Raw genomic sequence first — 26128 nt, 5'->3', positions numbered from 1 at the left:
ACGGGGACGAACATTTTTCTTCGCTGTTAAGAGACTGTGTAGAGTTGACAAAGTCTAAGTCAAAACCTTCAGGAGAACCGCCGCTGGAATATGAGTGTGTCTTGGCTTTTGTTTGCTTTCAGTGTGGTTTTGCGTTTTGGTTGCGGGAAAAATAAGCAAGCGCAATAAACGAAGCGCGGAAAGATGACTTCACCGGTGATAAATGACTTCGCCGGAACACGACATACTTACAATGTGCTACAGTGTTACAGGTTGACCCACTAGCAGCTAAGCTAGTGGGTTGCTGCAACGGTTGGGAAGTTCATCATCACTTTCGTAACCGAGCGGAGAATTCTTGCTCTAGCCAATTAGCCTGTTTTGTAATGTTTGGATTGTCGTCAACATCCACAAACAAGATGGATTGCGCGAGGTCATGTGAGCCGGCCACATGCCACAGAGTCTAAGTCGACTTCGTCGAAAACCGGTTAGAGCGAAGCTCTTCTAAGATAAACCAACCAAAACGACAAATATTTAAGCTGAAACATGGTGGCACTTCTCACCTTCAACAACGTCTCACCTCCACTCGAATGTGTGAAAAATCAATAATCAACAGCAGATTCCTTGTTACTGAACCCAAACACAATCAGGTTTGCTTTAACTCTGACCGATCGCGACGCGATCAGTTTCGAACGTAAACCGTTTGCGATGGGAGCTTTTGCTACCATCCTGCTCTTAGTTCTGACCAATTGTTTCCTGCCGGTACTTCTGCTGCCATCCACCGGAAACAGTAGCAGCAGCAGTTCCGGTTCCGCTTGTGGACTAACCACTACCACCATCCGTAAGCCACTGATCGTTAACGGGGTGACCAGCGTCGCTGCTGGCCAATGGCCGTGGCATGCTTCGATCTGGCATCGTGTTACGCGATCGACGCACATCTACGTTTGCGGTGGAACGTTGTTGAGTGAGTTGTATCTGCTGACCTCGGGGCACTGTGTCTCCAAGGACGGTAATGCCCTGAATGAGCGGTTGGTGTCCGTTCAGTTGGGTTCCATTCGGCAAAACTTACTGCTGAACGGGTTTCCGGTGCAGAACGTGCCGGTTGCGGAGATCGTCGTGCATCGGGACTTCGTTCCGCGAACCTTTCAAGCGGACCTGGCATTGCTGGCCCTTGGGACCAAGGTGATGATCAACGAATTCGTGCGGCCGATCTGTCTACCGAATGCAACCAGCGCCGACGATGGTGAGGAGGATCTCGTCGGTCGACAGGCGGTGGCCGTCGGTTTCGGAATGACCGAAACGGGGGAAAATTCGGATGTTCTGAGACAACTGTGGATGCCGCTGGTGGACTATTTGACCTGTTTGGAAAGTAACCGGGAAGTGTTCGGGATGTCACTGTCGTCAGCGGTTCTTTGTGCCGGAAACACTAACGGCAGTACGGTGTGTAACGGGGACAGTGGAGGCGGTTTGTTCACACAGGAACCGACCGACGGGCGGTGGGTGATCCGTGGAGTGACCAGTTTCACGGCCCAGCGAGGCTGGAACGATAGTAGTTGCAGTCTAAGTGATTACGCGGCTTTCGTGAATGTGGCTCACTATGGCAGTTGGATAAGCTACGTCATGGCTCATGGCGATCAGGAAGGGTTCTTCAACGGAACCAACCAGCCGATGTCCGTTATGCGTGTGCAATCGGTAACTTCTAAGCCGATCAAACTTGAGCTTCGGACAAGTGAGAAGTGTAAGTTTTAAAAACTTAAAACTTTAGAAATTTTTGTTTCTAACTTTATACACGTCGCAGATTGTAAATTATATCGCAGGAAAGGTTTGATAGTCACCGGAACCGATGGTCCGAGTCAGGTGAGTTCTTCGGTCACATACACTCAAATATCAATCAGAGTAGGGTCTAACCCTCAAAAAACAAATCTCACCCACACCCACAGATATACCTTTTTAAAACGCAAAAATCCCAAGGTTTGGCATACTATCTGACCGACGACTTTGCCATAACGACCGCCGGGCTGGCGATCGATTGCCTCTACGGAGAAACGGTTTGTCAGACGGTTATCGGCAAACGGATCAGGCAGGCGTTCATTCATCCGGAATATCGCGGCGGTAGGGATTTCAACGTTGCGCTGCTGCTCATGCCGCCGGCCGACGAGCCGCTCTGGTGTCTGACCGCTGAGGCTTCCGGGAAAATCTGTAAGTTGTTGTTGTGTTGTGATTCGGCACTAAATACACTCCGGCGGTTCCAGCGGTTTTCAAGGTCCAATTTGATCATCAAAACCGCAATAAGAATACAATAAAACCCTTATTATTACTTGGGTCGTAATATCATGACAAGAATGACACATAAACGGTACACAGACAATGCATGACGCTAACTTTACTTATGACACCAAAAATATGCAAAAACGATACAAAAGTAACTGTAAAATAATACAAAAATAGTACATATAAATATGAAACAGAAATAATACAAAATCGCTTCAAAAAGACACAGAAATGTTTAAAAAATTACATAAAATAATACAAAAATCATTAAAAATATCCAAACAGGATACAAAATGGTAAAATATGAGATCATGAAGTGGTATAAAAATGTATTATACAAAAGTGACTGAAAAATAACATGAAAGAGAGACAAAACTCAATATAAAAATGATACATTGTGATGCAAAAATGACATAAAACTACACAGAAATGAAAGACCATTCAAAAAAGATTTGAAAATAATAGAAAAAAGGGAAGAATTACAATATAAAAACAAAAACAAAAAATACACCATTACAAAAAAACATTAAAAACAAAAAAAAAAATAAAAGAATAGACACAAAATGGCTCAAAATCCGGAAAAATCTAGCAGAAATGGTATAAAATGGTACCATAAAAATGTTTAATGAATTTTTTCGGTTAAAAATTTGAATGTTTCAAATTAAAAATGCGCAACTTTTTGAATCACGGCAAAAGCATATGGAAACTGAAATATCCTGACAAAGTGATACAAGTAATGACAGAAAAGGTAGACAAAAATCTCAAAAATCGCATAAAGATATTAGAAAATGGCACACAGGTAACCCGAAATTGAGACAAACGATGATGCAAGCTTGACACCAAAAATATGCCAAAGTGACTCAAAAATTCTTCAAAAATGATACAAAAAATACAAAAGACTCAAAAATAACGCAAAAAATAGTATGCTTATTGTAGCAATAGGAAATAACACAAAAATGATGCAAATATCGCTCTGAAATGATACTAAAATGGTACGAAAATAGCACAAAAAAGTAAAAAAAAAAACATTTACATTTGATACAAAAAGAATCAAAAGTGACTAAAACAGGTACAAGCGTGTTGAAAAATCATCCAAAAATAACAAAAAAAAAACAAACGGTACCGTAAACGAACCTAATTCTGCGCATGATGCCTTATTCTGCGCACCCCACGTTTCAGTCAAAGCTTCCAAATTCCTGCAAATTTTTATCTTAGTTACTAGCTGACCCGACAAATTTCGTATTGCCACAAATTAACCTGTGTTGTACATAAATCATGAATCTCGGATGATCTTTGTCACAATCTCGAGTTTTGCAAGCTCCCCAGTGGGCGGCGCTTCCGACGGCGGATCACCGGTAACACTCGTCTCGCGTCTAGTCCTGAATGATCTAGTGTTACTATAGATAGTTTTTGTGGTCTTGTTATTAACTAATGTTTTATGGCAGAGTCTCAAATTTCTCGAATTCGGTTAGTTTTTGAGTTTCGCAAAAATTTCTGTTTTATTTGTATGAGAGTCCATATCCCCTTACCACAGGGGTGAGAGGTCTCTAACTATCGTAAAATGAATTCAAGACTCCACAATCTCCCACATGCCAAGTTTGGTTCCATTTGCTTGATTAGTTCTCAAGTTATAAGGAAATTTGAATTTCATTTGTATGGGAGCTCCCCTCTTAAAAGGGGAAGGGGTCGTAATTCACCATAGAAAAAATTTCTGCCATCTAAAACTCCCACATGCCAAATTTGGTTCCATTTGATTGATTAGTTCTCGAGATAAGAGGAAATTTGCATTTCATTTGTATGGAAGCCCCCCCCCCTCTTAAAGTGGGGAAATCCATAGAAAATATTCTTGCCTACAAAAACACCCACATGATAAATTTGGTTCCATTTGCTTGATTAGTTCTAGAGTTATGAGGAAATTTGTATTTCGTTTGTATGAGAGCCCCCTCCCCCCTCTTAAAAAGGTAAGGGGTCTCAATTCATCATAGAAAAAATGGTTGCCTCCAAAAACACCCACATGCCAAATATGGTTCCATTTGCTTGATTAGTTCTCGAATTATGGAGAAATTTGTATTTTATTTGTGTAGAAGCACCCCCTCTTAAAGTTGGGAGGGGTCCTAATTCACCATAGAAAACATTTTTGCCTCCAGAAACCTCCACATGCCAAATTTGGTTATATTTGCTTGATTAGTTCTCGAGTTATGAGGAAATTTGGATTTCATTTGTATAGGAGCCCCCCCTCCTAAAGTGGGTAGGGGTCCCAATTCATCATAGAAAAAATTTTGTCTCCAAAAACACCCACATGATAAATTTGGTTCCATTTGCTTGATTAGTTCTCGAATTATGAAGAAATTTGTATTTTAGTTGTATAGGAGCCCCCCCTCTTTAAGTGGGGAGGGGTTCTAATTCACCATAGAAAATATTCATGCCCTAGAAAACTTTCACATGCCAAATTTGGTTCCATTTGCTTGATTAGTTCTCGAGTTATGAGGAAATTTGTATTTCGTTTGTATAGGAGCCCCCCCTCCTAAAGTGAGGAGGGGTTCCAGTTCATCATAGAAAAAAATTTTTGTCTCCAAAAACACCCACGTGTCAAATTTGATTCCATTTGTTTGATTAGTTCTCGAGTTATGAGGAAAATTGTGTTTCTTTGGTACAGGAGCCCCCCTCTTAATGTGGGGAGGGGTCCTAATTTACTATAGAAAATATTCTTGCCCTCGAAAACTTTCACATGCCAAATTTGGTTTCGTTTGCTTGATTAGCTCTCGAGTTATGAGGAAATTTGTATTTCGTTTGTATAGGAGCCCCCCCTCTTAAAGTTGGTAGGGGTCCTAATTCACCATAGAAAATATTCTTGCCCTCGAAAACTTTCACATGCCAAATTTGGTTCCATTTGCTTGATTAATTCTTGAGTTATGAGGAAATTTGCATTTCATTTGTAAAGGAGCCCCCCTTCCTAAAGTGGGGAGGGGTCCCAATTCATCATCGAAAAAATTTTTGTCTCCAAAAACACCCACGTGCCAATTTTTTTTTCCATTTGCTTGATTAGTTCTCGAGTTATGAGGAAATTTGTATTTCGTTTGTATAGGAGCCCCCCCTCTTGAAGTTGGGAGGGGTCCTAATTCACCATAGAAAATATTCTTGCCCTCGAAAACTTTCACATGCCAAATTTGGTTTCGTTTGCTTGATTAGCTCTCGAGTTATGAGGAAATTTGTATTTCGTTTGTATAGGAGCCCCCCCTCTTAAAGTTGGTAGGGGTCCTAATTCACCATAGAAAATATTCTTGCCCTCGAAAACTTTCACATGCCAAATTTGGTTCCATTTGCTTGATTAATTCTTGAGTTATGAGGAAATTTGCATTTCATTTGTAAAGGAGCCCCCCTTCCTAAAGTGGGGAGGGGTCCCAATTCATCATCGAAAAAATTTTTGTCTCCAAAAACACCCACGTGCCAATTTTTTTTTTCCATTTGCTTGATTAGCTCTCGAGTTATGAGGAAATTTGTATTTCATTTGTATAGGAGCCCCCCCCTCCTAAAGTGAGGAGGGGTTCCAGTTCATCATAGAAAAAAATTTTTGTCTCCAAAAACACCCACGTGTCAAATTTGGTTCCATTTGTTTGATTAGTTCTCGAGTTATGAGGAAAATTGTGTTTCTTTGGTACAGGAGCCCCCCTTTTAATGTGGGGAGGTGTCCTAATTTGCTATAGAAATTATTCTTGCCCTCAAAAACTTTCACATGCCAAATTTGGTTTCATTTGCTTGATTAGCTCTTGAGTTATGAGGAAATTTGTATTTCATTTGTATAGGAGCCCCCCTTCCTAAAGTGGTGAGGGGTCCCAATTCATCATAGAAAAAAATTTTGTCTCCAAAAACACCCACGTGCCAAATTTTGTTCCATTTGCTTGATTAGTTCTCGAGTTATGAGGAAATTTGTATTTCGTTTGTATAGCAGCCCCCCCTCTTAAAGTGGGGAGGGGTTCTAATTTACTATAGAAAATATTCTTGCCCTCGAAAACCTTCACATGCCAAATTTGGTTCCATTTGCTTGATTAGTTCTCGAGTTATAAGGAAATTTGTATGGAAGCCCCCCCTTTTAAAGAGGAGAGGAGTTATAATTCGCCTTATAAAGAGGGGAGGGGTCTCAATTTACCATAGAATAAATTCTTGTCACCGAAAACACCCACATGCCAAATTTGGTTCTATTTGCTTGATTAGTTTCATTTGTATGGGAACCCCCCCTCTTAGTGCCCATCATTCAAACCTTTCTTGGCCTCAAAAACCTCTACATGCAAATTTTCACGCAGATTGGTTCAGTAGTTTTTGATTCTATAAGGAACATACGGACAGACAGACAGACAGAAATCCATTTTTATAGGTATAGATTACACACCTAGGAAAATATGTGCACATAGAGCTATTCATTTGAGAATGCTATGATTTTTCTAGCAAATTTGCGGTGCGCAAAATTAGGAACCATGCGCAGAATTAGGTGCGTTTACGGTACATAAATCATCTAAAGAATGATAAATAAAAATATTATACAAATAGAATGAATAAATTATTAGAATTATCAAAATGAACAGAAGCCATACGAAAACGGGATATAAGTTTTAAAAATATTAATTAACAGTGGCTCAAAAATAGCACAAAAGCGATATCAAAATAATGATATGAAAACCACACGAAATGAAGTAAAATGCAATGACGTAAAACTCATAATGGATTCGACTGATTCCAAAATAATGTAAAACTGATACAAAAGGACAATCAAGTCAAATATAATAAAAAAACAACGCTGGAAACGAAAAAGTAAAGATATCTGAAAAGACACAAAAAGGACCCCGCATATGGTCAAATCTCAATCGTTACGGAGTTATTGAATATGTTTAGTTTTCGGATCTATTTCCATTAAATTAGCGCTGGTACAAAAAGTACGCTAATTTTCATTCGAAAGCTGAGAAAATTTGACACTAAAACTTGCCGCTAAACTTCCTACTTCATGAAATGTAGTAACTTTTCAGAAGCAATTTGTCACTCCAATACTGTTCTACAATTCTCTCTTTGTCGTGAAACTGTCGTCTCTTCTGGTTTCGTTGCAATTTAATATTGAACGTAACGTGTTCAATGTTGAACTAGTATCTTAAACTAGTATCTGCACGAATTCATACACTAGATCACCGCGTGCGACGGACACGGTCCGATACGTATGAGCAAAAACAACCATAATTTCCATGAATTGAAGGTTCGCCTTCACTTTTGCTCAGAGGCAAGATTATGCTATGCCTCTGAACACCCCTAAATTTATGTTTTCTTATTTGCAATAGATAACTGCCCAGTCGGAAAATCTACAACCATACTTCTGCTCAGCTGTCTTTGTTACGCAATTAGCGAAGCAATAGCAAAGGTGACTATCCGCAAGTTCCTCCGGAAAATACACTTTGCTGCTTCAATCGTTTTCGTCTGAAACGTCCTAAAGAAATTCGAGAACTCTGTTTCGATGTTGTTTTCCATCCGCGTCAGACCGTGTCCGTCGCACGCGGTGATCTAGTGTGCTATGCGTGATGTATGAATTCGTGCAGTTTTCAGATAATAATAATTTACACTCGACACGTTGTATTTAACAAAAAAAAATCGCAACGAAACTAAAAGAGATGGCCATACCAGAGCTTTAAATTGGTCGGTAAGAGCAATAAATTTTATAACGCTATACTTATAAAATTATCTAAAATGACAAAAAAATATACACAAAAATGATACAGAAACAATACATTCAAGTAACACAAAACGGTACAAAAAGAACAGAAAAATGCACAAGACTGGCATGATAATGAACAATTGTTAATACAAAAATTGCTCATAAAAGCTAGGTTTCTAGAAAAATGCAAAAAACAGCATAAAAATTAGACAAAGAATATATAAAATGGGGAAAATGTGAAATATACACGAAAGTGCTATAAAAATGACACAAAGCTGGCATAAAGTAGGTTTAAAGATGGTATAAAAATAATACGAAACAGCATGACAATGACTATTTAAAATATTATGAAAAAGCACAAGATCCTTGCAAAGTGGATTAAAAAACAGATTTGAAACTAAACAAATAACATAAAAATGTATCAAAAATAACACAAAAATGAATGGGCGATGGATGGCATGAAAAATGAAACATTTTCGCCATTTTGATGATAGGAAATTGCTTGCAATTAAGTTAAAAATTTGACGAAACTTGAGCAAAAAGTTAATGCCCTTTATAACACCAAAAAATGAGATAAGAATAACATCAAAATAACGCATTGAAAATGCGAAAACGGAACGGCAAGGACAGCAAAATGAGAAGACGTCATCAAGAAGTCGATAAATAGACGTCACACAAACAAGCAGAAAGCTGTCCAAAAACGGCGGGCAAAAAGACGGCGACAAAAAACGAAAAGAGCACGGTTGTATTAACGGTTGTTACAACGAAGAAAATTAGACAGAGACAGGCACGTTTTCATCGCCACCGTTCGACACCGTTCCGTTGTCTTTTCGTTGTTCTTTACGTCGTCTTTACGTCCGCTTTTTGAGTGCTATCGTGTTTTCGTCGACCGTCTGCTGTCATTTCGTTACCTTTCCATCGTCCCATTTCCCAGCACTTTCGACGTCTAGAACCGTCGTTCTTTTGCCGTTTTTTTTTGAATCGTCTGTTCGCCGTCTTTTTCACCTTTGCTCGCTATCTTTTCGACGCATTTTCATCGTTTTTTCATCATCCGTCGGATTTTAGTCGTGCTTTTGTCGTCTTTTTGTCGTTTTTCTGCTGTCTTTTTGCCGTGCTTGACATTTTTGTCGCCGTTTCTGGCGTCTTATTGCCAACTTTTCATAGTTTTTTTTTCGCCGCATTTTTGTGCCTTGTCTTGTCTTGTTTTTCCGATCCTTTTTAACGTTTTTTTACTATTTCATCCGTCTTCTCTGACCTTGTTAGTTACTGTTTTGGTGATTTTTTGCTATGTATGTCGTCGCCTGTTTATCATCTTTCGCTGTCACTGTAGTATCATTTCTTCATATTTTCTATTTCCGCCATCTTTTTATCGATATTTCGCCATTATTTATCGTCTTCTTTGTTTTTTCGCCTCGTTTTCGTCGCCATCGCCGTTGTCTTTTTATCATTTTTTGTCGTTTTTTCATTGTTTTTTCTTGTAGTCTGTTCTTCATCTTTTTTTGTAATTTCGTTGCCCTTTTATTGTTTTTTCGTCTTCATATTTTTGCTCTTCATGTTCTTTCGTCGGTCTTTTGTTGTTTTTCCATCGTAGTTTCGTCATATTTTGTCATCTTTTTTTCATATTGTATTAATTTTTTCAATGATCTTGCGCAATCGTCTTTTTTGTTGTTTTTGATGCATTTTCTTTGGTTTCCCGCTGGTTTTTGGTCATTCTTTTGTCGTTTTCGGTGATCATTTATACGTCTTTTCGTCGTAATTTTCTTCGCTTTTTCATCGTTTTTTCATTATCCTTTCGTTGTTCTTCTATTGTTTTCCCGTCGAATTTGCACTATTTTTTGTTTTTGTTCTTTTTTCGTTGTCTATTCTTGCTATTTTCTTCATGTTTCGTATCATCGTATTTTTTTGTCTTCTTTCTGTCGACTTTTTTAACATTGTTTAGAGCTTATTTTGGCATTTTTCGACGTCTCTTTGCTCTTTATTGACCGTTTTTTCGTTGTTTTGCTGTCTTGTTGTCTTTTTTTTCCTTTGCTTTTTTGTAGTAATTTTGCCGTTTTTTCTTCCAATTTTTCTCGTATTTTCAGTGACTTCTTCGTCTTTTCTATTAATTTTTCGCCATTGGTTGAGTTTTTTTTCCAGCGCATTTTCATCGCCTTTTGCCGTTGTCTTTTCGTCATTCTTCTGTCGTTTTTTCATCGTTTTTTTAAAATCTCTTCTATTTTTTTTCTTTTTTATTTCGTTGTCTAATAATTGTCGCTTCGTCTTCCTAGTTTCGATCCTTTTCATTGCGTTTTCGTCGTTTTTTGTTGTTTTTCCATCGCAGTTGGCTTATTAATTGTCGTCTTTTGCTTATATTTTTTCATCCGAAAAATGATGTTTTGCCGTTGTTTATCGTCTTTTTTGTTTTTTTCGCCGCACTGACTGCAAGCCAACTGAAAAACGACTGAAAGAAAACTAAAAGACAACTGAAAGATAACTGAAAAACGACTGAAAAGCGACTGAAAGATGACTGAAAGAAAACTAAAAGACTAGATCGTTCTTTTGTCGTTTTTGGTGATCATTTATACGTCTTTTCTTTGTAATGTAATTTTGTAATGTTTTTTTTCATTATCCTTTCGTCGTTCTATTGTTTTACCGTCGTATTTTCACCATTTTTTGTTTTTGTTCTTCCTTCGTTGTCTATTCTTGCTATTTTCTTCATGTTTCGTATCATCGTGTTTTTGTCTTCTTTCTGCTGACTTTTTTAACATTGTTTTCAGCTTTTTTGGCATTTTTCGACGTCTCTTTGCTCTTTATTGTCTTTTCTTGCCGTTGCTTTGCTGTTTTGTCTTTTTTCCTTTTTGTCGCAATTTTGCCGTTTTTTTGCTGTTTTTATCGTCTTTTCAGTGACCTTTCTTCGTTTTTTTTCTATTAATTTTTCGTCGTTGATAATCGTTCTGTGTTTTTTCCATCGCATTTTGTTCGCCTTTTCGTTGTCTTTTCGTCATTCTTGTCGTTTTTTCATTTTTTGAAATCTTCTATATTTTTTTCTTCGTAGTTTCATTGTCTTATAAGTGTCGTTTCGTCTTCTTAATTTCGATTCCTTTTCATTGTCTTTTCGTCGTTATTTTCTTGTTGTTTTTCCGTCGCAGTTGCCTTATTATTTGTCTCCTTTTGCTTATAATTTTTGCACCTTCGAAATGATTCTTTGTCGTTGTTTATCGTGTTTTTTGTTTTTTTTTTTCACCGCACTGAATGCAAGACAACTGAAAAATGACTGAAAGACGATTGAAAGACAACAGAAAAATGGCTGAAATACAACTGAAAAACGACTGAAAGGAAACTAAAAACATTTTCTTTGGTTTCCGGTTGGTTTTTGGTCGTTCTGTTGTCGTTTTTGGTGATCATTTATATGTCTTTTTTTCGTAATTTTCTTCGCTTTTTCATTGTTTTTTCATTATCCTTTCGTCGTTCTTCTATTGTTTACCCGTCGTATTTTCACCATTTTTTGTTTTTGCTCTTTCTTCGTTGTCTATTCTTCTTATTTTCTTCGTGTTTCGTATCATCGTATTTTTGTCTTCTTTCTGCTGACTTTGCCGCAATTTTGCCGGTTTTGCTGGCTATTTTTCTCGTCGTTTCTTCGTATTTTTTTTTAAATTAATTTTTCGCCATTGATTATCGTTGTTTGTGTTTTTTCCAGCGCGTTTTCATCGCCTTTCGCCGTTGTCTTTTCGTCATTCTTCTGTCGTTTTTCCATAGTTTTTTTTAATCTCTTCTATATTTTTTCTGTTTAATTTCGTTGTCTTATAAGTGTCGTTTCGTCTTCCTAATTTCGATTCCTTTACATTGTCTTTTCGTCGTTATTTTCTTGTTGTTTTTCCGTCGCAGTTGCCTTACTATTTGTCTCCTTTTGCTTATAATTTTTTCACCTTCGAAATGATTCTTTGCCGTTGTTTATCGTGTTTTTTGTTTTTTTTTCACCGCACTGACTGCAAGACAACTGAAAAACGACTGAAAGAAAACTAAAAACCGACTGGAAGACAACAGGAAAACGACTGAAAGGAAACTAAAAACATTTTCTTTGGTTTCCGGTTGGTTTTTGGTCGTTCTTTTGTCGTTTTTGGTGATCATTTATACGTTTTTTCTTCGCAATTTTCTTCGCTTTTTCATCGTTTTTTCATTATTTTTTCGTCATTCTTTTATTGTTTTCCCGTTGTATTTGCACCATTTTTTGTTTTTGTTCTTCCTTCGTTGTCTATCTTGCCTTTTTTCATGTTTCGTATCATCGTATTTTTTTTGTCTTCTTTCTGCTGACGTTTTTAACATTGTTTAGAGATTATTTTGGCATTTTTCGACATCTCTTTGCTCTTTATTGACCGTTTTTTCGTTGTTTTGCTGTCTTGTTGTCTTTTTTTTTTCTTTGCTTTTTTGTCGTAATTTTGCCGTTTTTTCTTCCTATTTTTCTCGTATTTTCAGTGACTTTTCTTCGTCGTTTCTTCATCTTTTCTATTAATTTTTCGCCAATGATTGACTGATTTTTCCAGCGCATTTTCATCGCCTTCCGCCGTTGTCTTTTCGTCATTCTTTTATCGTTTTTTCATAATATTTTTTAAATCTTTTCTATTTTTAATTTCGTTTTCTTATAATTGTCTTTTCGCTGTCTTAATTTCGGTGCCTTTTCATTGTCTTTTCGTCGTTATTTTCTTGTTGTTTTTCCATCGCGGTTGCCTTATTATTTGTCTCCTTTTGCTTATAAGTTTTTCATCTTCTAAATGATTCTTTGCCGTTGTTTATCGCGTTTATTTTTGTTTTTTTTTTCGTCGCACTGAACGACTGACGACTGAAAGACAACTGAAAAACGGTTGAAAGACGATTGAAAGACGACTTAAAGGCGACTGAAAGACGGCTGAAAGGTGACTGAAAGACGGCTGAAAGGCGACAGAAAGACGGTTGAAAGACGACTGAGAAACGTTTAAAAGAAAACTGAAAGACGACAACAATGACTGAAAGACGACTTAAAGCGATTGAAAGGCGACTGAAAGACAACTGAAAAACGACTTAAAGTAAACTAAAAGCCGGCTGAAAGAGGCTTGAAGACGAATGAAAATCGATTGAAAGGCGACTGAAAAACGATTGAAAGACGTCTGATTGAAAGACAACTGACAAACGACTGAAAAAAATTAAAAGACGACTGAAAGACAACTGAAAAACGACTGAAAGGCGATTGAAAGACTTCTGAAAGACGACCAAAAGGCGACTGAAAAACGACTGAAAGACGATTGAAAGACGACTGACTGAAAGACAACTGAAAAACGATTGAAAGACGACTGAAAGAAAACTAAAAGACGTTTGAAAGACGACTGAAAAAAACTAAAAGACGACTGAAAGACAATTGAAAGACGACTGAAAGACGCTTGCAATATGACTGAAAAACAAATGAAAGAAAACTTAAAGGCGACTGCAAGACGATTGAAGGATGATTTTAAAGACGATTGAAAGATGACTAAAAGACGACTGAAAGATGACTGAAAGACTGTTGAAAGCCGATTGATAGATGACTTGAAGACTCCTGAAAGATCACTAAAAGACGATTGAAAGACGACTGAAAGGCGACTTAAAGATGACTGGAAGACAACTGAAAGAAAACTAAAAGACGACTGAAAATCGATTGAAAGACAACTGGAAGACGACTAGAAGACAGCTGAAAAACGACTGAAAGGCAATTGAAAGACTTCTGAAAGACGACCAAAAGGCGACTGAAAGACGACTGGAAGACGACTGAAAGACAGTTGAAATACGACTGGCTGAAAGACAACTGAAAAACGACTGAAAGACAACTGATAAACGACTGAAAGAAAACTAAAACACGTTTGAAAGACGACTGAAAAAAACTAAAAGACGACTGAAAGACAATTGAAAGACGACTGAAAGATGACTGAAAAACGAATGAAAGAAAACTAAAAGACGACTGAAAAACGATTGAAAGACGGCTGAAAACAACTGAAAGGCGAGTAAAAAACGATTGAAAGACGACTGAAAAAACTAAAAGACAATTGAAAGACGACTGGAAGACGATTGAAGGACGACTGAAAGACGACTGAAAACGACTGAAAGGCGACTGGAAGACGACTGAAGAATGACTGAAAGATGATCGAAAGAAGACTGAAAGCCGATTGAAGGACGACTGAAAGACAGCTGAAAACGACTGAAAGGCGATTGAAAGATTTCTGAAAGACGACTGTTAGACTACTAAGAAACGACTGAAAGACGGTTGAAATACGACTGGCTGAAAGACAACTGAAAAACGATCGAAAGACGACTGAAAGACAACTTATAAACGACTGAAGGAAAACTAAAAGACGTTTGAAAGATGACTAAAAAATACTAAAAGACGATTGAATGACGACTGAAAAAAACTAAAAGATGACTGAAAAGCGACTGAACGATGATAGAAAGACGACTGAAAAAAAACTAAAAGACAACTGAAAGACGATTGAAGAACGACTGAAAGACGATTGATAGGCGACTGAAAAACGATTGAAAGACGTCTGAAAGATAACTGATCTGAAAGAGATAAAAGATGATTGAAAGACAATTGAAAGATGACTGAAAGACAACTGAAAGAAAACTAAAAGACGACTGAAAAACGATTGAAAGATGACTGGAAGACGATTGAAAGACGACTGAAAACAACTGAAAGGCGAGTAAAAAACAATTGAAATACGACTGAAAGGTGACTGGAAGACGACTGAAAACCGACTGAAAAATGATTGAAAGACGACTGAAAAAAAACTAAAAGACGACTGAAAGACGATTGAAGGACAACTGAAAGACAATTGAAAGACGACTGGAAGACGATTGATAGACGACTGAAAGACGGTTGAAAGTCGACTGAAAGACGACTGAAAGGTGATTGAAAGCCGACTGAAAAGCGACTGAAAGAAAACTAAGATGATTGAAAGACGACTAAAAAAACTAAAAGACGATTGAAGGACGACTGAAAGACTATTGATAGGCGACTGAAAAACGATTGAAAGACGACTGAAAGACGTCTGAAAGATAACTGAAAAACGACTGAAAAACGATTTAAAGACGACTGAAAGACTGAAAGACGATTGGAAGTCGACTGGAAGACAACTAAAAGGTGATTGAAAGACGACTGCAAAGCGACTGAAAGACAACTGAAAAGCGACTGAAAGAAAACTAAAAGACGACTGACAGACGATTGAAAGACGACTCATAGATGATAATGGTGGTGAAAATTATGATGATGATGATGAATATTCTACCGTTTGTTATAGTTCCGAAAATTTGCGCCAAACGCACGCCAGTTAGAAAACGATAGCTGTCAACTGTTTTCTCATTAACACGTTTCACGGTTTCCTCTGACAGACTTCGAGGGCAGACAGCTGAAGGCGAACACGATTTCGGCGGATGCCGCGACCTGGACCGAATTCGATCTGGACTTTTACCTACCGACCAAGCGGGGCGGTGTGGTCTACAACGAACGGCGGGACATTGTCGGGCTGATGCACAATCCGGCAGGCGACGAGGTGGTGATGACCAACATCCCGGCCGTCCTGGACTGGATCGAGTCGATAGTGTGGAACAACGGCTCGCTTTATCGTGTTTCGTCCTGAGAGTCCTGCACCCACCAACCAGGTGGGTGGGTAGCCATCCATTAACTACAGTCAATTACCAAAGGTCGTGGGTTGAATAAATTTAAATGACATTTAAGAATTCACCGTTTTATCATTGTGGTCGAACAAAAGTGCGATCACACAAGGAGAAATACAATTCCCTAAATTCCTTGTTCAAAGGTAAAGGTAAAGAGAAAGTGCACGTGAACAACTCACAGAGGGTGGAAGAAAAGCGCCTGCTGAAAATTGCGATAACAATCCACTCGGAATAAAGTGACCTTTTTAATGCAAACGTTACACGCCCCACTTATACGAAAGAACTTTCCTACCGAGACCGTATAGAGCGTAGCTCTGCTATAGGAAGAAAGGAAGTTCCCATCAGGAGCAATAAATCAAACAATCGTGTGCTCTACCGCGAACGGAGGTCGTACTTGAACGAAATGCAGCCTCTAGTCGGTCGGTGCTATACTACAATGACTGTCCATCGACTTCGCAGTCGGCGCACAGACCAGAACCGAACAACAAAAGCAAAAGCCGCCTTCTCCGGATGATCTCAGATCGTACGCTCGTTGGTTCGTTCGTTCCGTGAGCGTTGCAATTCTATGCAAATAGGTCACATTTAGTCGATTGAAAGACCGTCCGTCCGACCGACCGCCCGACCGACAGATGACGCTGCCCTGCTCTGCTCTGCTATCGCCGTTGCTTGCAGGTTACATAAAACCGGAGGAAAACAGTTTTCTTCGTTGGGCTAGTTTTACGAGACGGCCATTAAGCGCCCGTCCGTCGTTGCTGCAACGAGTGTTTAATTAGTTTGAAAAAGAACTTCCAATTTAACGTTTTGCTTTTCCAGTGCACGGCGTGACGCAGCAGATGGCGGCACGTCGTAATGCACTGATTGCAGTCCGGCGGCGGCGGCGGCCGCGGCCACAGCACAAAACAGCTGTTAGTGTCCTGCGCTGTACTGCCCCGATGACGACTAAGACGACGACGACGACGACGACGTTACGGTCGGCGGTGATGTGCTGAATGTTAAATCGCGAATTATGCCAATCGTTAAAAAGGGAAATAAATTCGACGGATAGTGCCCGGCCAGCCAGCCGCCGAGAGCATATTTCGAAACGCAAAATGCTAACCGTAAACATTTACGGTTAAATGCCGGTGGTGAACGTAAGGACAATGAATCGTAAAAGACATTTACGAACGGTAGTCGTCGTCAAATATGAAATGTGGAAATGACTTGGCTGGGAACCTAAAACCTATGTACTACGTACCAATCCAAGAGTACGACGGACGAATTAAGTCACGGAACAAGGGTGAAAACTACGTGACATTTCCTCCTCTTTTCTAACGCACTGTTGTTGTTGTTGTTGTTGTTGTCGTTGTTTAGTCTTGTCGTACAAAAAATAAATAAAACAGGTCGACACACAAACCGGTGCATTTGCTCTTGTAAATTACCGGAGAGATTGCAATTTTGCATTGTTATGACCTGTTATTATCCATTAAAGACAGCCCCAATTAGTGTCTGGGATCAAAATGAGCGGAAAGGAAATTGGCTAGCGTTTCGCATCGTTAAACTGGAAATCGGTAGTGTTTTCGAAATGTCCTTCCTTCTTCCGTGGATATTTCAACTTTGTTTGTTTAAAAAATGCACTGAAAGGTTGAAAATCGTTTTGTAGGAACATCGATTACCGGTAGGCTGTTACTAAATAGGTAGTTTCTGTATCTACTGTACTGGTCAAGTTATTGGGTATGAAATGGGGAAGGCAAATGAGGAGCGTCCAATATAGCTCTAGCTATCCCAAGCCCCTACCTAGCGCCTCCACGTGGCCATACCCGGTAATGCTCTATTGAGTAGCCAAGCTAGGAGGTGCGATACTGTGTGGTTCCCGGCTGCCTGATCTCATAATCGAGGTTTTGGGCAGACGGTGGAGTTGCAGTTAAATAAGTTTAGGAAAATGATTCGGTACGATCATTGTTGAATGAAGAACATGGTTCGGTACGACCATAGATGAATTAAATGAGTCGGTACGATCATTGTTGATTGAAATACAGTATGGTTCCGCTTATATCAGCTTTTTTCCGATTATATCAGCCCCAAAAGTCAATTTTTTGTTTGTTCTTTTCAAGTTATTTAATGATTCCTTTGATGTTGAACGGCCAAATGAGCGTTTCAGGCATTTTAACCCTTTATTGGGGCAGGCTGCACGTGGTCCAAACACCGAAATACGTGATCGCGTGAGATTACGTCGAAACACGAGATTTTTCGCATACAGTGTCTTTGGCAATATTTTTTGGTATAAAAAAAGCTTTTCTTTTGACAGAAATTAATCCTCTTAAAAGTGAAATACGAAATTTATTTTCCCACATATTCGAGATACAGGTTTGATGCGTTTAGCCAAGATGTAATAGATTTCAATACAAACAACTTTGTCAGACATTATAACTGTAGCTCTTCATAGAAATTAGCTTTGAAGCGTTATTTGTGGAAAACCCACGATTGGAAAAGCAACACATAGCTCTAATTGGCTCATTTTTGCCGCACTCATTTCGTCGGAGGTACGGGCGAAGAAATTCTAGATGTTTGGAGAATCCAATTCGTCCAATAAGACATTCTTGTCGAACAAAATTTTTCGCCTATGGTTGAGAGAGTTTCAATGTTGTGAGAAGCTTGCAGCGGTTTTGATACAACGGAAGCACGAAAGAATTTCGCCAGGGTAGAATAGAGAAGTGCAGAGCACGTAAGCAGTATGGATCTTTGGATTCTTTTGAGACCCTAAATCTGAAGCCCAAATTTTGATTGGCTTTTGACATTACATATGAGTAGTGTTGCCGAAAACAGAAGCTCGTATCAAGAAGCACTCTCAAGTATTTAATTACGGATACTTCTTCCAGTACTTCATTGCTGATGCGGTAGTTCCATATAAGAGATGGCCGAACACTTGCGTACGCTAAAGGAAAGCTCAATCTTTCGACATCAGTTCGCAAAAATGTCGATTAACCTTTGTAGTTCACAGCACTCTTCAACAGATTTAACTGCCACAAACATTTTAAGATCATCAGCGCACAGCAATCTGGATCCTCGTGGAAGCGGTCCGAGGTTGCTTCCTTGTGGAACGCCAGAATAGTTGCAAAATTCGCTAGAGGAGACATCGCGTAGTTTGACTGATAGACGACGATCAACAGGTTATATTTTATCCAGTTTACAAAATTAAATATTTCAGAGGATGATCGAGAACCACATTTGACAAAAAAAACCTTCTACATACGTGGTCAAATCTAAATCGTTCCAGAGTTATTAAACACTTTTAGTGTTCGGTTCTGCGTCCATTAAATTTATTCTAGCACAAAAAGTATGCTAGCTATGCTTAACAAGTTGTCGTTGTGACTCCTATCTTTTGTCCAATGCTGGAAGGTGCATGGGTCGAACCAAGCTGTAATCAGAGATTATAACCGGATTTGAACCCACAACAAAAGATAGGTGTCACAACGACAACTTGTTAAGCATAGCTACCTATTACCCCCCCCCCCCTCCCCCCTTCCTTTCCACCCTTCCCCTTCATTCCCGGAAAAAATTCCTTCTTCATTACTTTCCCTTACCGTCCCTTCATCAATTGTAGAAAAAAAAATATTAATATGGATTATGTGTTCACAAGCCAAACTGGAACTTAGCCGTTGATTTCGCATTAATTGTCTTTTAGAGTTAAACAACTTTGCTGAACATTGTAGGGAGCTATTAGAAATCGCTTAGCCGCAAAAGTAAGTTTCCACTTATCTTTCGTTTCTGGACCACTGAATTTGTTCTAATTTTGCTCCAATTTTGATTTAATTATGTCCTTTATCTTTATCTCATTTTAATCTTAATCCAGCCCTAAATTTCGTAACCTTATGCTAGTTTTGTATCAATTTTGACTTATTTTGGTCCTATTTCGATCTAATTGCATTGCAACTTGTCCAAATTTTGTCTTAGTTTTATCATAAATTTGTTCTAATATCAAAATTTTTTTTGCAATTTTATCCCAATTTTGACCTTATCCTTGTTCAATTTTGCTTTAATTTTTTTTTTCAATTTAATCCCAATTATGTCTTAATATCATCCTAAATTTGTCTTTATTTTGTCCTAAATTTATTCTAACTTTGTTTCAATTGTGTGCAAATTTTGTTCCAATTTCGTGTAATTTTATTTCTGTTTTTTCTTATTTGTTCTGCCCTAATTTTATTTTAGGTTCCAATTAATATTGTGCTTACTTTGTCGATATTTTGTCTTATTTTCATCACAATTTGTGGTAGACTTGTTCTGATTCTGTTCTTCCAATTTCATCCTAATTTTGTCTCAACTTCATTCAGTTTTTGTCAAAATCTTATTTTGAATTTGTTCAAAAATTTATGCTGAATTTTTTCTGTGTTCTAATTGTGCTCTATTTTGTCTTTATTTTTTTCTTATTTTATCCTGTGAATTATTGTGATTTAATTTTGCACTAATTTTTTTTTTAATTTGTACTAATTATTTTTGCTTATATTTTATCTTAATTTTATCACAGATTTAGTCGCATGTTGTTCTGATTTTGTTCCAACTTCATTCTAATTTCGTCCTAATTTTATATAAATTCTGTCGTAGTTTTAGCCAAATCTAGTCCTAATTTTATATTCAATTTGACCAAATTATGTTTTAATTTTGTTCAATTTTCCCTGAATTTTTTCAATTTTACTCATATTTGTCATAATTTTAACTCAACTTTAACTTTATTCTGTCCCACATTTGTTCTGATTTTGTTCTAATTTTGTTCAGAATTTCGTTCCAATTTTGTATTAACTATGTCCAAACTTCATTCTAACTTAATCGAGTTCTAATTTTATCCTAAAATTAGTTTAATTTTAATATGATTTTGTTTAAATTTTGACCTAGTTTAGTCGTATTTCGACCTAATTGTGTTGAAACTTGCCCCAATCAGGTCCAAATTTTATCATAAATTTATCCTAATATTATCCGAATTTAATTGCAATTTTATCCTAATTTTAACCCTAGCTCGTTCGGAATTTGTGAACAATTTTGCCCTAATTTTATCTCAGTTTAGTTCCAATTTAGTCTTTACATCATCCTAAATTTGTCTTTATTTTTTCCCAATTGTATCATTATTTTGTTCCTATTTAGTGTAATTTAATTTTTTAGACTAATTTTGACCCTGTTTTATTCTAATTTTGTTTCAATTTCGAATTACTTATATTTTATTCTAATTTTTTCCACAATGTGTTGTTTATACTTCGTTACATTTTCAATTTAATTTAGTCCCAACTTTATCCAAGTTTTGTTCAGATTTTATCCTATTATTTGTTACCACTAATTCTGCAATAGTTCTAGTTTTGTCCTTCTTTTATCACAAATCGGTCCCAGTTTTATCTTAAGGAGGGAATCATACACCGGAAAATCAATCTTTACTTTTTTGCTTTTTCGAGAGGCTTATAACTTACTTCTTTACTGGCATTTTTCCACGGAAATCAACATTTGAGCTTCTTTTGAGTCTAATTTTATGAAACAATAGCTTGATCGCATCGTTTTAACTTTTGTTATACTATATTTACGATGTTACCCGTTCGCAGGGTAATTTTATCTTGAATTTGTCCCAATTTTATACTTATTTGTTCCATATTTGTCAAATTTCGTTTTATTTTTTTCGCAATTGGTGCTTATTTTGCTGTCATTTTGGTCTAATATCGCCCCCTAATTTCTGTTAGATTTTATCAAAGATTTGTCCTAATATTGTTCTGATTTTGTCCCAGCTTTATGCCAATTTTGTCCTGAATTTATCCGAATTTTATCGTAATCTTATTCCGATAGTGTTCAAATTTTGTTTTAAATTTTTTTACTTTTTGTTTTTCGTTTTTTTCACGAATTATGTCCAAATTTTATTCTAAATTGGTCTCTATATTTATGTTTTATTGGGAAAGAGCAAGTCATAGATGTGGAAATTGGATTCACTGAAAAATTGTCCCACCTACGCTTAGTTAATATTCCATATTAGTCATACTCTCTCATACGTCTTATCTTTTCTCTGTTTCTTTTTTCGCTTTCCCGTATATGCCGTTTTTCCAGTTACTTCATTTTTTCTTCTTTCTGTGTCCCCTTTCTTCTTGGTCCGTTTTTTTCTGTTTTTCTTTTCTTTTTCTGTCCCATTTTGATTCACCTCCTTTGATCTCTTTTTCTCCCTTTTCTCGTTTCGTCTATCGGTTTTCTTTTTTTCTCGTTATGCTTATTGTTTTCTGTTTCGTATATGTTCTGCTTTTCCTTCTTGTCTGTCACGTTCTGTTTTTTCACGTTTTATCCTGTTTGTCTTCCGTTTACAATATTTTCTACATTTTGCTCTTTTTCTGTTCTCGTTTCTTCCGGATTTTCTTCCTTTTCTATTCCGTTTTTTCCTTATTTGTTCCTTTTTGCACCTTTTCTCTCCAGTTTGTTCTTATTTTCCCGATCATTTTTCCTTTTTCTCTAACATCTCTTCTTTTCGCTTCCGTTTTCAGTCTCCTCTATTTTTTCCAATTTTTCCTTTTTCTAGTTTCTTTTCATTGAGTGCGGAAAATTGTTCATCATCGCAATGGTATCCGAGCAAATCAACTTTGTAACGCGTTTATGTTTGATTTGTGACCACTGATTGTAGTTTTTAATTTGCTCGTTATTATACCTACGTACTTAGTGACTTAGAGTCATTACAGGGGGTGCTACAAATGACATTACAGCGCTCGTATTTTGCTATTTTACTTTTTGTTTGTATATAATATTGTTTGTGCTTCATGTGGCTAATTTTGCTTTTATTGTCTATTTTCAGGTATTTACCTATTTTGCTTTTGAGGTACGGAATATGCACCATTGAGCGGTAGGTAGTATCTGCATTACTTTGGTCCGGTTGGTACACAATATTTAGTTAGATGTTTCTCCCATTGATGAGACGGATGTGCAGCTTTGTCGGATAGTCATTCAGCTACAACTTCGCCGCTTTTAACAGATCGGGAGACAGTCTGTTGACGCTATTGATGAAGTTGATGACCGTATTTATTTTTTGATGTGGAGGATGTGCTGACAAATAATTTAGAAAACGGCCACTTACATTGCGTTTTTGTTTCCATTCGGTATAGACATGTTGGTCGTCGTGTCTCACTAACAGCATGTCCAAAAAGGCTAATCAGTTGTTCTCCTCAATCCCACAAGTGAATTAAATATTTGGATAGAAACTATCGAAAGTGCGCAAAACCACATGACCCAGTTGAGCCAGTGGAATGGCTCTAACCAAATCGTCTACATTCATTTTAATGAACGGTATTTTTACATTCAGCTGTCATAAGGTCACTTTTGTAGATGATTGCGGGTTACCCAGAGCTATACCAGCTCCTCTCATAGAGGAGAGGAGTCATAATTCCCCTTCTAAAGACGGGAGGGATCTCAATTTACCATAGAAAAAATTCTCGTCTCCAAAAACACCCTTATGCCAAATTTTGTTCCATTTGCTTGATTAGTTGAGTTATGCAGAAATTTGTGTTTCATTTGTATGGGAGCCCCCCCTCTCAGTGGGGGGAGGGGTCTCTAACCATCATAAGAACCTTCCTTGGCCCCAAGAACCTCCACGTGCAAATTTTCACTCCGATCGGTTCAGTAGTTTTCGATTCTATAAGGAACATACGGACAGACAGAAATCCATTTTTATAGGTATAGATTATTTACATCGTTTATTTGTTGTTGTCTTTCGTTGTCTTTACGTCAACGTCATCTTATAACCGAATATCGTCGTCATTTGCTTGCCGCCTATTCGGAGCGTTTTTATCGTTTTTTCGTCATCTTTTTATTATTTTTTCGACGCATTTTCGCCGTCTTTTGTCATCTCTTTGTGTTGTCTTTCCTTCAAAGTCGTCGTCCTTTTGTCATTGTATTTTTGTCGTTTTGTCATGGTATTCTAGCCATATTTTCATCGTTTGTACACCACTTTTTGACTTCTGCCTTTAGTAATTGCGTTTTTACCTCTTTTTTCAACGGCTTTTTGCCGTTATCATCATTTTTGTTGTGGATATTCTGGCAACTTTTCTTTACTTTTAGTCATCTATTAGACGTCTTTTCGTCGTTTTTTTTTTGTTTTTTTTTTGTCACTCTTCTGCAATTTTTTCGAATTTTCGTTATCTTTTGAGCATGCTTTGTCACTTTTTTGGCGCTTTTTAAATGTCTTTTCGTCGTGTGTTTTGTTTTCGTTTTGTCGTTGTTTTGATGAACTTTCCGTCATTTTTCGTCCTATTTTCTTGTTATTCCGTCGTGCATTCAAGTCTCTTCGTTTCTTTTACGATTTTTGAATCAACACGGTTTTTTACATCATTTTTGAATTAACGCTGTTTTTTAATAATTTTTCGAATTAACGTGGTATTTTTTCAACATTTTTTCAAACTGACGCGGTATTTTTTTTAAACGGTTTTCTTCAACGCGCCATGTAAAAAAAGACGAGTTTATTTTTGTCGTCTTTTCATCAAAGATTCCCCGGATTTTTACCAGTTTGCCAAAACTTTTTCGCTATCTTTTCATCGCGTTTCCATCGTTTTTATGCCATCTCTTCGTTATCGTTTCTGCGTAATTTAGTCATAAAAGCGGGAGAAAAGGAATTTCTTCTGTTAGGAAAACGGGATAGAAAATAAGGAAAAGGAAAAGGTGAAAATACGGCGGCATGAAAATGGATAAATGAGACCAAAGACAGGGACAGAACGGAACATAAAAATGAAAAAAGTGGAGCTTAGTATTTATGTATAGTATAATTTATGATTTAAAAAAGTTGTCTGATATCGAAACATGATTTTTTTTAAATTTACATTAGCGGTCGCCAATTTTGCTCTGTGTGCGTTTTTTGAACTATTTATTTTTGTTTGAGCTATTAGTTTTTTACAATTTTTGGGTTTTGTTTTAAATAATGAACATTTTCATGACGCCCATTTTGGAATAGAATATTAGCTCGGGTAGCTCGGGGAGGTTTACCTATAAAAAGGATAACGGAAGATAAAAAGGGTAAAACCGAACAAACGGTAAAACGTGACAGAAAAGAGGAAAAACCAGGACATAATTAGATGAAAACGGACGAAAATAAGCGACGTGATAAAAAAGGAGTTCAAAAGTGAGAAAAGACGAAAACTGGGACCAAATAAAAGAAAACAAAGTCGAAAGTTGGAAAGAAAATGTCAAAAAACGGGATAGAAAACAGGAAAAACGGGACAGAACGGAGGGAAAACGGAAGAAAAAAGCGAAAAACGGAGCAGAGGAAATTCAAGGCTCCTGAAAAGGGCAAAAACGAAACAGATAAGAGAAAAGAAAAGGAAAACGCGGATACAAAAAAGGAAAATAGTTCGAGACAAGAAAGGGAATATGGAATAGAGATCAGGTTAAATCAATGGGAAAAGAAAAATAGCGAAAGAGAAAAAAGAAATGCGATAGAGGAGACAAGCAAAACAGGGAAAAAAGTCAAACGGAATTTCCAAGGAGAAAGTTCGAACATAAAATGGGAAAAAGAAGAAAAAATGGATACAACAGACTAAAATAAGTAACCCGATAAACGGAACGGAATGAACGTGTCAGAAAAGATGGAAAAACGGGGCATCAAAAAATCAAAACCGGAACAGACGACGACGGAAAACCAGCAGGAAAACGGGAAAAAAGAATTTGAAAAGCACGATAACAGGAAACGATAGAAAATGGAAAAAGAGAAGATGGAAAACGGGAAGAAAATAGCAAAAAACGTGTGAAAAACTAGACTGAAAACTAGAAAAAATATGGAATAGGAAGCGGAGAAAAATATACCAATGAAACAGACAGACCGGACAGAAAAATTGAAAAAGATGAAAAACGAAATGATAGTGAGAGTAAAAGTGAAGAAAAATGTTTAGTAAATAAGAAAAGTAAAACAAAAATAGAGAAAACGGAACAGAAAATAAGACGCAAAAGTTAATTTAATATCTACTATATAAAAATGGATTTCTGTCTGTCTGTCTGTCTGTCGGGATGTTCCTTATAGAATCAAAAACTACTGAACCAATCGGCGTGAAAATTTGCATGTAGAGGTTTTTGGGGCCAGGAAAGGTTTTAGTGATGGTTAGAGACTCCTCCCCCCACTAAGAGGGGGGGCTCCCATACAAATGAAACAAATTTCTGCATAACTCGAGAACTAATCAAGCAAATAGAACCAAATTTGGCATGTGGGTGTTTTCGGTGACAAGAATTTATTCTAGGGTAATTTGAGACCCCTCCCCTCTTTATAAGGGGAATTATAACTCCTCTCCCCTTTAAGAGGGGGGGTTTCCATACAAATTTCCTCATAACTCGAGAACTAATCAAGCAAATGCAACCAAATTTGGCATGTGAAGGTTTTCGAGAGCAAGAAAATTTTCTATGGTGAATTAGGACCCCTCCCCACTTTAAGAGGAGGGGCTCCTGTACAAATGAAATACAAATTTCCTCATAACTCGAGAACTAATCAAGCGAATTGTACCAAATTTGGCATATGTGTGTTTTTGGAGACAATTTTTTTTTCAATGATGAATTGGGACCCCTCCCCACTTTAGG

At 37.3% G+C, this 26128-nt stretch overlaps 2 protein-coding genes across 2 annotated transcripts in view; both read left to right on the top strand.

The window, feature by feature from the left end:
• Window positions 1-26128, top strand: part of LOC128732981 (AT-rich interactive domain-containing protein 1B-like) — a 414204-nt gene that overhangs the window by 83348 nt on the left and 304728 nt on the right. The window lies entirely within an intron of this gene.
• LOC128732339 (clotting factor C-like) lies at window positions 619-15555 on the top strand. Its single transcript, XM_053825585.1, has 4 exons — window positions 619-1714; window positions 1775-1833; window positions 1917-2175; window positions 15308-15555. Exons 1-4 carry the CDS (start codon window positions 685-687, stop codon window positions 15553-15555), a joined length of 1596 nt encoding a protein of 531 aa, XP_053681560.1. The 5' UTR covers window positions 619-684.

Source organism: Sabethes cyaneus, chromosome 1 (assembly GCF_943734655.1).
Source record: "Sabethes cyaneus chromosome 1, idSabCyanKW18_F2, whole genome shotgun sequence".
Taxonomy (NCBI): Eukaryota; Metazoa; Arthropoda; class Insecta; order Diptera; family Culicidae; genus Sabethes; species Sabethes cyaneus.
Note: the sequence above shows the minus strand (reverse complement) of the source record. Positions and strands in the feature narration are given on the sequence as shown.

Bases quoted from the DNA above. Each gene is read 5' to 3' on its own strand.
- LOC128732339 (XM_053825585.1), top strand. From the start codon at position 685: ATGGGAGCTTTTGCTACCATCCTGCTCTTAGTTCTGACCAATTGTTTC. The intron at 1,834-1,916 runs GTGAGTTCTTCG...CCACACCCACAG, and splicing joins GAACCGATGGTCCGAGTCAG to ATATACCTTTTTAAAACGCA. The intron at 2,176-15,307 runs GTAAGTTGTTGT...TTCCTCTGACAG, and splicing joins TGAGGCTTCCGGGAAAATCT to ACTTCGAGGGCAGACAGCTG.